This window comes from Vulpes vulpes, chromosome 12 (assembly GCF_048418805.1).
Source record: "Vulpes vulpes isolate BD-2025 chromosome 12, VulVul3, whole genome shotgun sequence".
Taxonomy (NCBI): domain Eukaryota; kingdom Metazoa; phylum Chordata; class Mammalia; order Carnivora; family Canidae; genus Vulpes; species Vulpes vulpes.
The window spans coordinates 124970131-124983697 of NC_132791.1; the positions used below are offsets into that span (position 1 = coordinate 124970131).

At 35.6% G+C, this 13567-nt stretch overlaps 1 protein-coding gene across 1 annotated transcript in view; it reads right to left on the reverse strand.

Annotated features, from left to right (window-relative positions):
* DDX10 (DEAD-box helicase 10) overlaps positions 1-13567 on the reverse strand; it is a 252620-nt gene that overhangs the window by 112511 nt on the left and 126542 nt on the right. The window contains exon 14 of the mRNA XM_026006796.2: positions 912-1031. Coding sequence (XP_025862581.1) covers positions 912-1031 — 120 coding nt within the window. The remainder of the gene's footprint in view (positions 1-911; positions 1032-13567) is intronic.

Sequence of the window (13567 nt, forward strand, 5' to 3'; positions counted from 1 at the left end):
ACAGAGTAGTGAGCAAAGTGGATAGACACCTTCCCTCAGGTAGCTACGCTCATTCCACTGGAGCAGAAGAAAAGGACAATAATCATGTAAATAGAGAATGTAAAGTCACATACGTGCTAGGAAGAAATAAATAAAAGACAAGGCAAGGAAAATGAGATGATGGCGGGGCAGAGGGCACAGAGAGCTGTGTGCTCAACCAGGATGCACAGGAAAGGCTATAGGGTAAAGAGAGAGAAAACCAAGAGCAGCTATTCTGCAAATCCCACTATGACCACTAACCACCATCACTCCTCAGATCAGTCACCTGACTTTCCAGACCTCTCTCTTGTTTAAAAACAAAGATGACATTGTGATTCAAGAGAGGGAGTTTCCATGAGCCATCCGCAAGTGGTGACCTTCTCCTACTCTGCGGGTATGTACTTACACCAAGACCAAAGTAAGGGTGAAGTGAGAGCCCAGCACCCGTGTGAAGCAGGAAATGCCATCTCAGAGCTGGCCAGTAAGAAACATGCCGACACAGCATGTAAACTGAGGATGTGTGTGAAGCAGAGACTTTTTAGAGTCCAGAAAATGCAGCTGTGGCAAGTAATTGTGTTACTATTCTTGTATTTGTTGCCACAGATAGTGTTGACAGACACCCTAAAGGGAAAGATTAATCCGTAAAAATGGAATTTATAAAGTTCAAAACCAACTCTGTAATCATTAGCACCCAAAAGTATGGCAGTTTACTGTCAGCGAGGCATTCCTACCTACAGACGTACAGCTGACAAAATGCCTAAGACAACAGTGAAAAGAACTGCTTTAAAGAAACATTTTCTTTTTTCTCATTAATGAATGTAAGTCAGCAAGAGAGTCAGACTCTTTACAATACCTGGATGGTACCTCAGAAATGAAGCATTTAAGAATCTTACCTCTCCTTCATCAGTAAATGTTATCTTCTTATTAACTTTAAAATTTCTCTTCATTACTTTTTTTGCTTCTGCAACCTTTGTCACTTTTTTCTTGACACTGGATTTAGAAGGTTCTTTTTTCTGTATGAAAACGTACAAAAAGAGAGATGATTAAATGGCTGCTTTATATCAGCTATTTAAGTCTGCAATACACTTTCCAAAATTAAATGTATTTACTGCTCATTGGCTAATAAGAAGCACCAAAAATACTGTCCAGAGACCAAGTTATCAGACGTTTTAACTAATGATACCCCCAGTGCTAAAGGGACTTACGTCTAAATAAGAAAAATATATTAGACATAAGTAACCTTTAAAATTTCTTCTATTACTAAAACTATGCTACCCTGAAAATGCTGAAGCACCAGAAACTACATGAAAATGTAACAAATGGACATTCAAGATAAATAAAGCTACCTTGAAGCTATAACACAGAGCACATTTTATAAATAGCTTTCATTCCAAGTACAAACTTAAATGTTCAGAATAGGAAAATGTTTACCTGGAGAGCAAAATTACTGCAATACATTGTTTGCAATTCAACATTCCTCCTCCCATTACAGTAATTCATTATATGAACACTGGGAAATACCTTTGATAACTAAGACGTGTCCAAAGGTGAGATAGAATCAGAGTACTTTTAACAGGATACACTGATCAGAACCCACCTAATGTCCTAAAACCACCAAAACAAGGTACTAAAAATACAGAGTCATTGCTTATTGATGCTAAGTGAATGATGAATGAATGATCTGAATGGGGAGCTGTCCAGGTCAGACCACAGCCTGCACTGATGGCAACCTAGGGGAATTTGCATTATACTCCTTACATTAGATCCAGGACTACCATAGGTGATGGTTAGTAAACCAATCTAAGGCAGCCTCCACCAGATGAGTAGACAGAAGAAGTCTTTGGGCAATAGTTAAGAAAATGGATTTGAATTCAAGCTCAACCACTTGTGAGCTATGTAAGAGCAAGTTTAGTTACTGTGCTTTACCTATAAATGGAGTATCCTCAAAAATATCTATATCTCATAAGGTTGTTCTGGAGAATTTAATAAATGTAAAACACACAAAATGTAGTAGTCGATAAACCACAAATACCACTGTTATGTACTGATTTCACACTACCTAAAAAGATCATGCTAACTGTACAAAGGTTTAATTTGCAAAATTCTGGACTTTGAATTTCCTAATTGATTAGTTTTTAAACTCTGTGTTACAAGTAGCCACCCAAGAAAAAGTAAGGAAGGAAAAACTGATTTAGGAAACAAGAATTACCATAAGCTTCGAGAAGATATACTTTAGCTATGATTGTGATGTTATGCTAATAAGTATATATACAAAGAATAACTCACTTAAGGCAAATAATACTGATAGTGTATCAAAAATGCTTAAAAATAAGTACAATGAAATAAAAAACAATGCACTTACTAAAACAGAGGTTTGTGTCAAGCTATCAATACATTATATTTTTAGATAATAATACTTATTTTTTTTCTTTTTTTTTTAATTTTTATTTATTTATGATAGTCACAGAGAGAGAGAGAGGCAGAGACACAGGCAGAGGGAGAAGCAGGCTCCATGCACCGGGAGCCCGACGTGGGATTCGATCCTGGGTCTCCAGGATTGCGCTCTGGGCCAAAGGCAGGCGCCAAACTGCTGCGCCACCCAGGGTTCCCGATAATAATACTTATTATGAAAATCAGCTAGTGTATCTGCAATATGATAACTTAAGCACAATAAAGTTGCTTTGACACCAATGGTTCTGTTATATGTGTATTCCTAATACTGCTTTTATAGTTCTGGTTCTTAAGGCATGCAAGCTATACTATCTAGTTAAGCTTATTTCTCAGACCACAAATCATTTCAAATTTAAAAACATACTAAGATTTTAAATCTATAAAATGCTTATGAAAAGATTCATTTCTTCTCAAATGTCAAATTTTTATTATATCACAGAGAGACATCAATATGATACGATTACTGTGTGTGCCCCCCCCAAGATTTCTATGAGAAGAAATACAATTGTTTTAGGTTTTTTTCTTCCCATGGGATATCCCATCTCCTCTATCCCCCAATCCCACCAGCTCTGACTGCATGAATGTTGCCTGTCCTAGTTGCACAGGACCCTAAATTGCTCTGTCCATCCCCTCATAACCCTCTCCCCACCACTCTACTCTGAGATATATTACTATTATTCTCTTTTAGAAAATAATACAATCTTCATTTCCTTACTTCTAAGAGTAACTGAGTAAGTTGTGTGGTAGTAAAACTTCTAAATTGAAAGAAAACAGGGTGATAGGAAGCTTGTCAACTGAGATTAAGTTGCCACCTGTAGGTCACCTTGTGATCACAGGGCATTAATAAGACACCCCCTGCACTTCCTTCTGCCCAGCCATTACTTCTACCCCCAGCCCCTGCTCTTCCCCACAGACAATTATGAAACAGCACTACCAACACAGCCACCATGGTTGGCAACTGTGTCACTGATTCCTCCTACTTGACCTTCTTGGTTTTAGAGTTAGGTCAATTCTTAAAGATCCTGGGTTGGCTAATATTCTGTCACCAGAGAGAGAATGCTGATTAAATAGTGAAAACTCAGATGATCATCACAATGTAAAAATAACAAACAGGAGCAAGTTACACCACTTAAATAAAAACAAAAAAATGCTGAGGAGCAACTTTCTGGGAGTGATAGTCATACTCTATACCTTGACAGGAGTTTGAGTTACATAGATGTTTAAGTTGTCAAAATTCAAATATTATACTTAAGATTGGTATATTTTACCATACATAAATTTCTACCTCAAGAGAGTCCTATAAAAAGAGAGAGAGAGAGAGAGAGAGAGTCCTGTAAACAAATACTGAACTTTAATGAATGCCAGGCAAGCTCAAGTATATGGAAGAAAATGTAATGCTGTTGGCAACTTACTCTGAAATGCATTAAATTTAAAAGAGTGATAAATGGATAGATGAAGAATTAAATGGTAAAAGGCATATGGTAAAAGGTTAATTGTAGAATATGAGTGATGGATATTTTGGTGTCCAAAAGTACACTTTAACTTTTATGTTAAAAACTTTTTATAATAAAACACAGAAGCCTGGTCCCAGGAACAAGAGAAAAAGTCACAGAGCAAAAATACCCAAAACTGTCAGAATAGAAAAAAGTCCATCAGAAAACCAACCCTGGGAAGTGGAACTTGGGATGATGCAGGTCCACATCAAGAGCCTTATTGAAACCCATGAAACCACTGAAATTATGTCACAAAACTTGGGGTTATTTGCATCTTTATGGTTTATCATGGATTCTAAAAGGGAGCTGTGATCTCCTCCAAAAAAAAAAAATTTTTTTTTTTAAGTTTGCTTGTTTGAGGGAAGCCACAGAAAGGAAGAACAGAAACTACAATACGGGTGAGAAGACACATGTTTATTTCATTTTATTTTATTGACAGGCTGTAGCTTTGCTCCGATACTTGAGAATTATTATTCAATTATTGAAATATGCACTAGAGTGTCATACACAACACATCATAGTGCATACTGGGGATCCAGCACTAAAAAGAGACAGGTGGACGCCCAAGCCTCCTGAGCCTAATTCTATCAGTAGAAAGAAGACATTAAGAGCACTTGGCTGGTTCAGTTGGTTAAGCATCTGCCTTTGGCTCAGGTCAGGATCTCAGGGTCCTGGGATAGAGCCCCACATAGTGCTCCTGCTCAGTAGGGAGCCTGCTTTTCTCTCTCCCTCTGCCTGCTGCTCCCCCTGCTTGTGCTTGCTCTCTAATGAATAATAAAATCTTTTAAAAAAGGAAAAAGAGGGGTTGCCTGGGTGGCTCAGTGACTGAGCATCTGTCTTTGGCTCATGTCATGATCCCGGGGTCCTGGGATCGAGTTCCACATCAGCATGGGGAAAATATACAAGATGAATGAATTCTACATAATAGGGTCCCTGCTCAGTCTAGGCTGAGGAGAGTAGGTTAAGGAAAATTTCCTTTTGAGGGAAAAATGTTTGAACTGAGTGGCAAACAGCCAAACATGGTGGCATTACTGGTACCTTCGGGGGTGTCCACAGATGGTGGATTTCGCATACAGTTTACAAGAGAGGCTTAGTTAGCTGGGTTCAATGTCATTCTTTAAAATATTAACTGTAGCACGTGATACATGCTCATTTATTTTGTGAAGGATATTCATGTTCTATGAATTCATGTCATATTCATGTTAAAAAGCTGCCATTCATGTCTCCTTCAGCCACATGTTTACCTCTCAAAAAAACAGTGTTAATAGCTTTTTCTATATCCTTTCCAGAGACATTCTGCCCACATTCAAATATATATGAAAAACACCAAAATACTAAAAGACCTATCCTTGCAATCAATAGCCTTGTATACATACTTTCATGTAAATGTGCACCTACTTACCTAGGATAAATTTCTACAAGTTAAAGCACTCAAGTAAAAAACTATGTGCATTCAAATTTCAAAACCTATTTCCAAATAACCCTCCTGAGAAGTTACACAAAATTTAATATTCCCAACAAAAATTTGAGAGTAATTGATTCTCCATATCCATTTTTAAAAATAGATTATTAGGCTTTATATTTGCCAGTTAGGTGAAAAAATAATATCTCAGTGAAGTTTTAATTTGCATTTGTACTGTTTTAAGCACCGCAGAACATCTCTTCAAAGGCATTTTTTTCCTATGCATCATGTATACTCTTTACCAGTATTTTTAATGAATTCCTGGCATTTTACTTTTTACTTTGTGAAATATTTTCATTTAGTAAAATTGTATCAATATTTTCTCCCACTGCATCATTTGTTTAGACTTTTGCCATACAGGATAATATTTTGTTTTCCTTTGTTTCATTTTTTGCTGAACATATACTTTTCATCTTTGTGTAATCAGTTTTTAAATTAATAAGATTTCCTGGATTTTTTTTTGTACCACACTTAACAATATTTACCCAACTAAAAAACTTCAAAAATGAATTTAACTCCTTAAAATGCAGATTTCACTCTTCCTAAAAGTTTCAACACTGGCTCTTGGATAAGGGGGGCAGAGGGAGTGCTCATTAATACTTTAAATTTCTATTCATTAAAATCATAAAAAATATCAAGTATCTTATTGTGAGGCAAAAGTCATATTTTGATTACAAGACTTTGTATTATTGGTATAAGAATGAAATTTTCAGGGACACCTGGGTGGCTCAGTGGTTGGGCACCTGCCTTCAGCTCAGGTTGTGATCCTGGGATCCGGTATCAAGTCCCCCATCGGGCTCCCTGTAAGGAGCCTGCTTCTCCCTCTGCCTATGTCTCTGCCTCTCTCTCTGTGTCTCATGAATAAACAAACAAATCTTAAAAAAAAAAAAAAAAAAAAAAGAATGAAACTTTCAGCCACCAAAGAGTTTAAGGAAAGACTTCCTGACAAGATGTAAAACATCAAAATGAAATTTTCATTTCCATTTGCATGTCTTTCACTACATATATGCTAGACTTCAGAATAAAATGCTAAAAGGAAAATATCATAAAATACAAATTTGATAAAGCATCATGTTATTTTCAAGGTCTTATGATAACTGTAGGAGGTTGCCACAAATAACCTGGAAAATAACAGAACAAGAACAGTCCCAAAAAGCAAGGGTTCCTAGCAGGACGTGTTCGTTTTATTATTTTGTTGTTGTTGTTATTTTATTTATTTATTTATAATAAATTTATTTTTTATTGGTGTTCAATTTGCCAACATACAGAATAATACCCACGTGTTCGTTTTAACACTAGCTACGAGAAGATTCAAAATGTAATCAATGAAAAAAAAACATCTACTTTAATATAAGCATTAGTATTATACTTCTAGAGAATACAATAAACGTATAATTGCAAAAAAAGGAAAAACAAAACCAAAAGGAGATCAAGTCAAAATTTAAAAAAAAGATTCTCTAAAGAAATCAGATTGTTTAGGTTTCCTTAAAGTAGTTCCCTATATTCATCATGGAATAATTAACAGTTTATAACAGAAATGATATCTAAGAGTGATGGAGACCTGGCTGGCTCAAATGGAAACCTGTCTCTTGGTTTTGGCTCAGGTCATGATCCCAGGGTCCTGAGACCGAGCCTCCTGTATGGCTCTGCACTCAGCAGAGAGAATGCTTGAGATTCCCTCTCCCTCTCCATCCCCACCCACCATATACACACAAGAGTGCACATGCTCTCAACTCGGATGGATGGATGGATGGATGGATGGATAGATAGATAGATAGATAGATAGATAGATAGATAGATATGAAGAAAACCAACAAAAGAAAGAACTATCAAGCCTGGTGAATAATATATAAGTAACCTTAAAGATTACTTATTATAACCTAAGCCCTTACATTAAAAACAAAGGCATTTCATAGCATCTGTAAGCATTGTCGCCCAAGAGTCCAAATGAACTTAATGTCCATTGCCTAAATCACTATACCCTAATAGAATTCATGATTTAAAAAGCAAACAAAATAAACACCTGCTATGTAAGTATCATTCCTTCACCATCCTAGTTATTGAACAAGATAATTCACACATTGTAATTTTACAGTATAAATTAAGGATGTACTATTTGACATTTTATTTGAAAGCCACTTACAAAATCGTTTAGGAAATAAACTTCCTCGATGATTAAAGATGTTAAGCACCTTTTTGTGCACCTGGTTGTCCATTTATTTGTATATCTTCTTTGGAAAAGTCTATTCAGGTCCTTTGTCCTTGTTAAACTGGATTGTTTGGGTTTTTTGCTTTGGAGTTCCCTACACATACAACTCAGAAAGCCCTTATTTGACATATGGTTTGCAAATATTTTCTCCCATTCCATAACTTGCCTTTTTGTTTCCTTTGCTGTACAGAAGATTTTTGGTCTTATATATGCCCCTTGTTTACTTCAGCTTTTGTTGCCTGTAAGCTTACAATGTCTTATCCAAAAGATCACTGCCAAGACTAACATCAAGGAGCTTTTTCTCCTATGTTTTCTTCCAGGAGTTTTAATCACCAGGGAAATAAATCAAAACCACAATGACACAGCACCTTACGCTTATTAGGAGACTGATCATCAAAAGGATGAAAGGTAACAAGTGCTGGCAAGGAAGTGGAGAAGAGGGAACTCTCATGCACTGTTGGTGGGAATGTTAACTGGCACAGCCACAGTGGAGAATAGATTGGAAGTTCTTCAAAAAATTAAAAATTGAAATTACCATATTACTCAACAATACCACTCACTCCTGGGTATACATCCGAAAGAAACAAAATAAGTTTCTAAAAAAGATATCTGCATTTCCATATTCATTGCAGCATTATTCACAATAGCCAAGACACAAAAATAATCTCAAGTATCTGTCAAAGGATAAATTGACTAAGAAAACATGGTATACAAATACGATGGCATATTATTGGGCCATAAGAAAGAATGGAATCCTGTCATTTGGTGACAATATGGACAAACGTGGAGGGCATTATGTTAAATGAAGTCAGACAGAAACAGATATTGTATAGTATCATTTATATGTGGAACATTTAAAGAGAAAAGGAGGGGGCTAATTTCATGGAAACATAGAATGGTAGCTGGCAGGAGCTAGAAAGAGAGAGAAATTGTGAGATGTAGGTCAAAGGGTACAAACTTCCAGTTATAGGATGAATAAATTGAGGATATCATGTAGAGCATGGTGACTATAGTTAATACTGTACTGTAAACTTGAAATTTACTGAGAGTACGTATTAAGCAACCTCATTACACACGCAAAAAAAAAAATTAACTGTGAGGTAATTAATTCGGTAGTCATTTCACATTGTCCATACAAACAAAATCATGTTGTATACTTAAATACTACAATTTTATTTATCAATTTTTCCCTCAATAAAGCTAGGAGGGGAAAAATAATAAAACACCACCACCAGTATGTAGAAAAGGTGTATTTGTGAAATCTTTGCACCAACTACTGTCTTAAAATTAAGAGCCACCTAAAGGGTGGAGTGATTCAGTTTTCCAAGGAGGGAAGAGGTCTGAAGATCAGTTGTACTACAGCAGTGTGCTTAACACTGACCAACACTATATTTAAAAAAGTTCAAGTAGTAGTACATTTGACATTATATGTATTTTACTACAATTAAAAATAAAGAGCCACCTAGAATACAACTGGACTCCTGCTAAAATGTTGTTACGGGGGAGTCTGGGTGGCTCAACCAGTTGAGCATCCCACTCTTGGCTCAGGTATTGATCTCAGGGTTGTGGGATCTAGTCCCATAGGGGGACTCTCTGCTCAGCGCAAAGTCTGTTGGATTTGTCTCTCTCACCCTATCCTATGCTCCTGCCCTTGCTTGTGTGCACATGTGTGTTCTCTCTCTCTCTCTCTCTCTCTCTCACACCTCTCTCTCATTCACTCTCAAATATATAAAAAATGAAAATTAAAAAATGTTGTTACAGAAATCATTTCTCTTTTCAGAACTCATCCACAAATGTAAACTTAAGACAAAGCAGTAGTCCTGGAATTACACAGTGGCTGGAGCATGGGGAGCCAGGCGTGTAGTGAAAGGGATGGGAAGGACACAAGAGAACTTTAAATGCAGATCAACTAAAATGGCATGAAACAGGGGCACTTATAAATTATAAATAATAGACATGATCTTATAAAATGGTCTAATCAATCTCACAGGATTTTTCTTTTTCAAAATGTCCACATTTACCAATCTCATTGTTTAAAGTTTAATAGAAGGCAAGCTACAACAAACCTTGGTACTGTGCATAAATTTGCATGCATATTCATGAAAATATGCATAAATAAAATCATAAATGCAAGACCTGGAGAGAACGAGGAGAACCAGTGCCCCTCAACCCAAGTCCCAGTAACCACCACCAATGGTGGCCTGTTAATGGACTTTGCATACATTCTTGCCACCACTACAGTAAGCCAGAGTCATCACTTGTGTTCCTGATTTCTTTTTCCTAATGGATTGTAATCTCCAGGAGGATTAAGATAATTTGTATTAAAATTCATATCCGCAGGGCATCACAGAGAGTTTGGCACACAGGAAACATTCAGTAAGTATTTCTCGAAAGAAGAATTAGTGAGCAAATTCCCAGTGGAATAAAAGCATTACTTCATTTGCTCATAAAAGCATTACTTCATTTGCTCATAAAAAACTTAAAGACAAATCCAACAGACTCAAAGCTGGCCTCTGATAATTTTAACTAGAAAACGGAAGCTTAGATAAATTCAGCAATTTGTTCAAGGGTGTACAATTTAAATCAAAAGGCACCTGACTTTGTTGTTCATGTTCTACAATGCTTAGTTGATTTTTGTTCAAACTGTCTTAGGTTACAGCATCATAATCTGACTCAATATGTGCCTTTTACGTTTCTATCAAGTTTGAAAGAATGTTTGAAAATTGCTATTCTGAGAAACTGAAACCTTTAGAAAAGGATTTAGACAAAATTCTTTTTTCAACTATCTAGTTCATGGCCCATTAAGAAAGACTTTTTTCAGATTCTACTTTCTGATACAGTATTCGTACTGGTTTTTAAAAATAACTGTTTTCACATCCAAATATAATTGTTAGGTACTGAATATGCGATTTCAAATTAAAAGGCCCTAATTCTACTTCCTTTCTGATGAGAATCACAGCTATTAATAGAATTTGTTTGTGTGTAATACTTGTCTCATTACTTGATATCAATACTTCATAAATTGTATCTAAAAGCCAGTCTAAAGACCCATTCTAGAAATCCTTCCAATTTTTTATATTTTAGATAATGCATGTTTATTTTAAACAAAATCATACAGATGAGAGCCCACATATCCTTTCAAAGTTCTTCATATTTCAAAGCTAGATTAGTCCTTCTGATTATGTTAAGAAGCAGACCATAAGTAAATGTCAATCTCTATTCTGTAGTCAATAAGGCCATGAACTATTTTCTTTGTAGTCTGTGAACTGCAATTCTAATGTATAAAGTGATGAAAATGTTTAATGAATACTAAATATTTTAAGCAATGTAACAAAATATTTATTACAAAATATTCATGATTCTTTTAAAAAATCATCTTAACAGGTCTATCTAAACAGGAAAGCAGACAACTGAATATTGCTCTTTTTCCCCCCACCTGATCAAAAACTACACAGATATGTAGTGATCTCAGCTTTCTGTGGACTTCCCTCCTTCTGCTTATGGAGGATCACAGGTTGCAATCATTCTCTACCCTGTATTTTTTTTTTAATCCTCCTTCTGGATTCCTATTTCCTGAATCCACAGGCTTAACCTGGGATACCATCCAGAAGATGCTCTTAACCTAATAAACTCTTCTGAGAGTGTGTGCCTGCCACCTTAACTACTGAATGCTTTCAGAAAAATAAGTTTCTGATATATCTCCAATACGGTTTCTATTTTCCTCAATTCATTCTCTTACTCTTCAGATACAAGTTCCCCCACCAAACCCTAAAACACCAGTTTCTTTCCTTTAACATATTCACCTTCCTCAATAATTTGTCAGAATTAACAAATTTTTCCTCGATTTTAAAAAGCCTCTTTACAGCATGTCAATCTAATAATTCTTTAAATCCTTCCTTGCCTCCTAATTAGAAGATTTCAGTTTCGTTTTTCCACCTAGCTGTATTTTATTTTGCTTATTTCCTTACTTCAGGCCTCATCCCTGAGTTTCATGGCTAGCCAGAGCCATCACTGTCTTAAATGCTCCCTTCTACTCTTTTGAATGCATTTATCCTGTTGGAACACAAAGAAAATTTCTTACTTCTCATTCGCTACCTTAGGAAATGTTCTATAGTTGACTGAAATTGTCCAAGCTGTTTACTATTTTGTTTTGCTAGTCAGGAAATATGTATTATTTGCTCCACACCATACCCCTCCCAAAAAAACAAACCAAATAAATTTTTAAAGAAAAAAAATGCCACCATAAACATGAAATCTCAGATGCTTCCTGTTCTTAACAAAATTATGGAACCAGTCATATTTTGCCTTAGGAATCCAATTTTTAACCTGCCACTTTTAATAAATATTTCTATATTAGGAAGCAGGCAGCTGGAAGCAATTTAGAGAAACAGGGCCTGATACACACTTTTTTCCTCTCTTTTTAGATTTCAAAAAATGACAGTATGGATTTCATTTCTAACTTGTAACCAAATTGGCTACATCAAATTCCTGTTGTCTACCACAACTTTTGAAATTCTTCTAGAATTCAGAAATATAGTAAGCTATATACAAAAAAAAAAAAAAACAGTAGTATTAAAACAAAAGCTAATTTGTATCACATGGCCATTCAGTTAACAGTATTAAGGAGGCAGTAACAGCAGTAAGGAATGAAGTAAAAAGACCTGGGGCAGCATCTATGCAACTATTATAAGGCAGCATGACAACTACACTTCTCTTGAGGGAGCATTTGAGCGGTTTTCACCTCTATCACCTTCCTTCCAAGAGATAGCAGAGACTCAGCAAGAATGTATCAGTAGCTAATTTATTCAGACCTTGTCTAAACAAAATGAAAGAGCATCAAAATAACATTCAACAATATTTAGTTATAGGGTTAGCTGAGAATTTTATAGTTGGCTCCAGCACCTACAATATTAACAAATTACTTGGCAGTCTGATTAGTGTAATCTAAAGCAGAGTTTCTGAAAATTCATTCATCATGAAAGTCTCACAAATATAGGCCATATAATACTGCTTATTCAGTAAACCAACAATTTAAAAAATTACACACAAACTCTTGCATCTATATTCTACATTACAGAAAGAGAATCTATTATTTAAACACTTCACAAAGAACTACAGTAACAGAACGAAGATATATACTAAACTCAAATTGGGGTTGGTACCTGGTTAAATTAGACATTTTTGACACATTACTGTAAAACATTGATGAGATACTAATGCTGACCTTCCAGCCCACCAAGACAAAGCAATCACTGCTACTCGTTATACATGTTTCCAGTGTCTGGCATTTTTCTATACTCTTAACAGTAGTAAATCACAAGATATGCATAGGATGTATCTTAACTAAAAAAGAAATCACAAGTATCACTACCATGCCCAGTCCAAGCCATGTGCACAACTCTATGTACAGTAAAATTTCCAAGATCTCCCTTTTATTGTATAAAAATGTTAGCTAAGCAAAAAACACCAAATGAAAAGTCAAAAGCCAGCCTACTGTACCACGTTTCATCAAAATGTGCTCAGATGATGTCTATTTAAAATTGGATATTCTTAAAAATAGAACATTTATGAAATGGTGGTCTGCAAAGCCATATAATGCTGATAAAAGATATTGGCATTATTAAGTACAGAACGTGGAAGGATGAAAGGGCCCTCCAAGATCATTCACAGAAACAAACACCATGTGTACATGCACAGGATAAGAGGATTTCAAGACCACAGCTCTAGTGATGGCAAAGTTAGGGCCAGAAATCTAGTTTGTGCTCTTACCTTGACACCACATACAGCAATAGTATCTTAGAAACACGTCCGACAATCATAATTTTCCTAAACAATACTCAAGAGACTCTATAAAACTGAAATCAAGAACTGATGGACAGCAAATGTTTTCTTTTTTTTTTTTTTTTTTTTATGTTTTCTTTAAAAGGAAAAGAA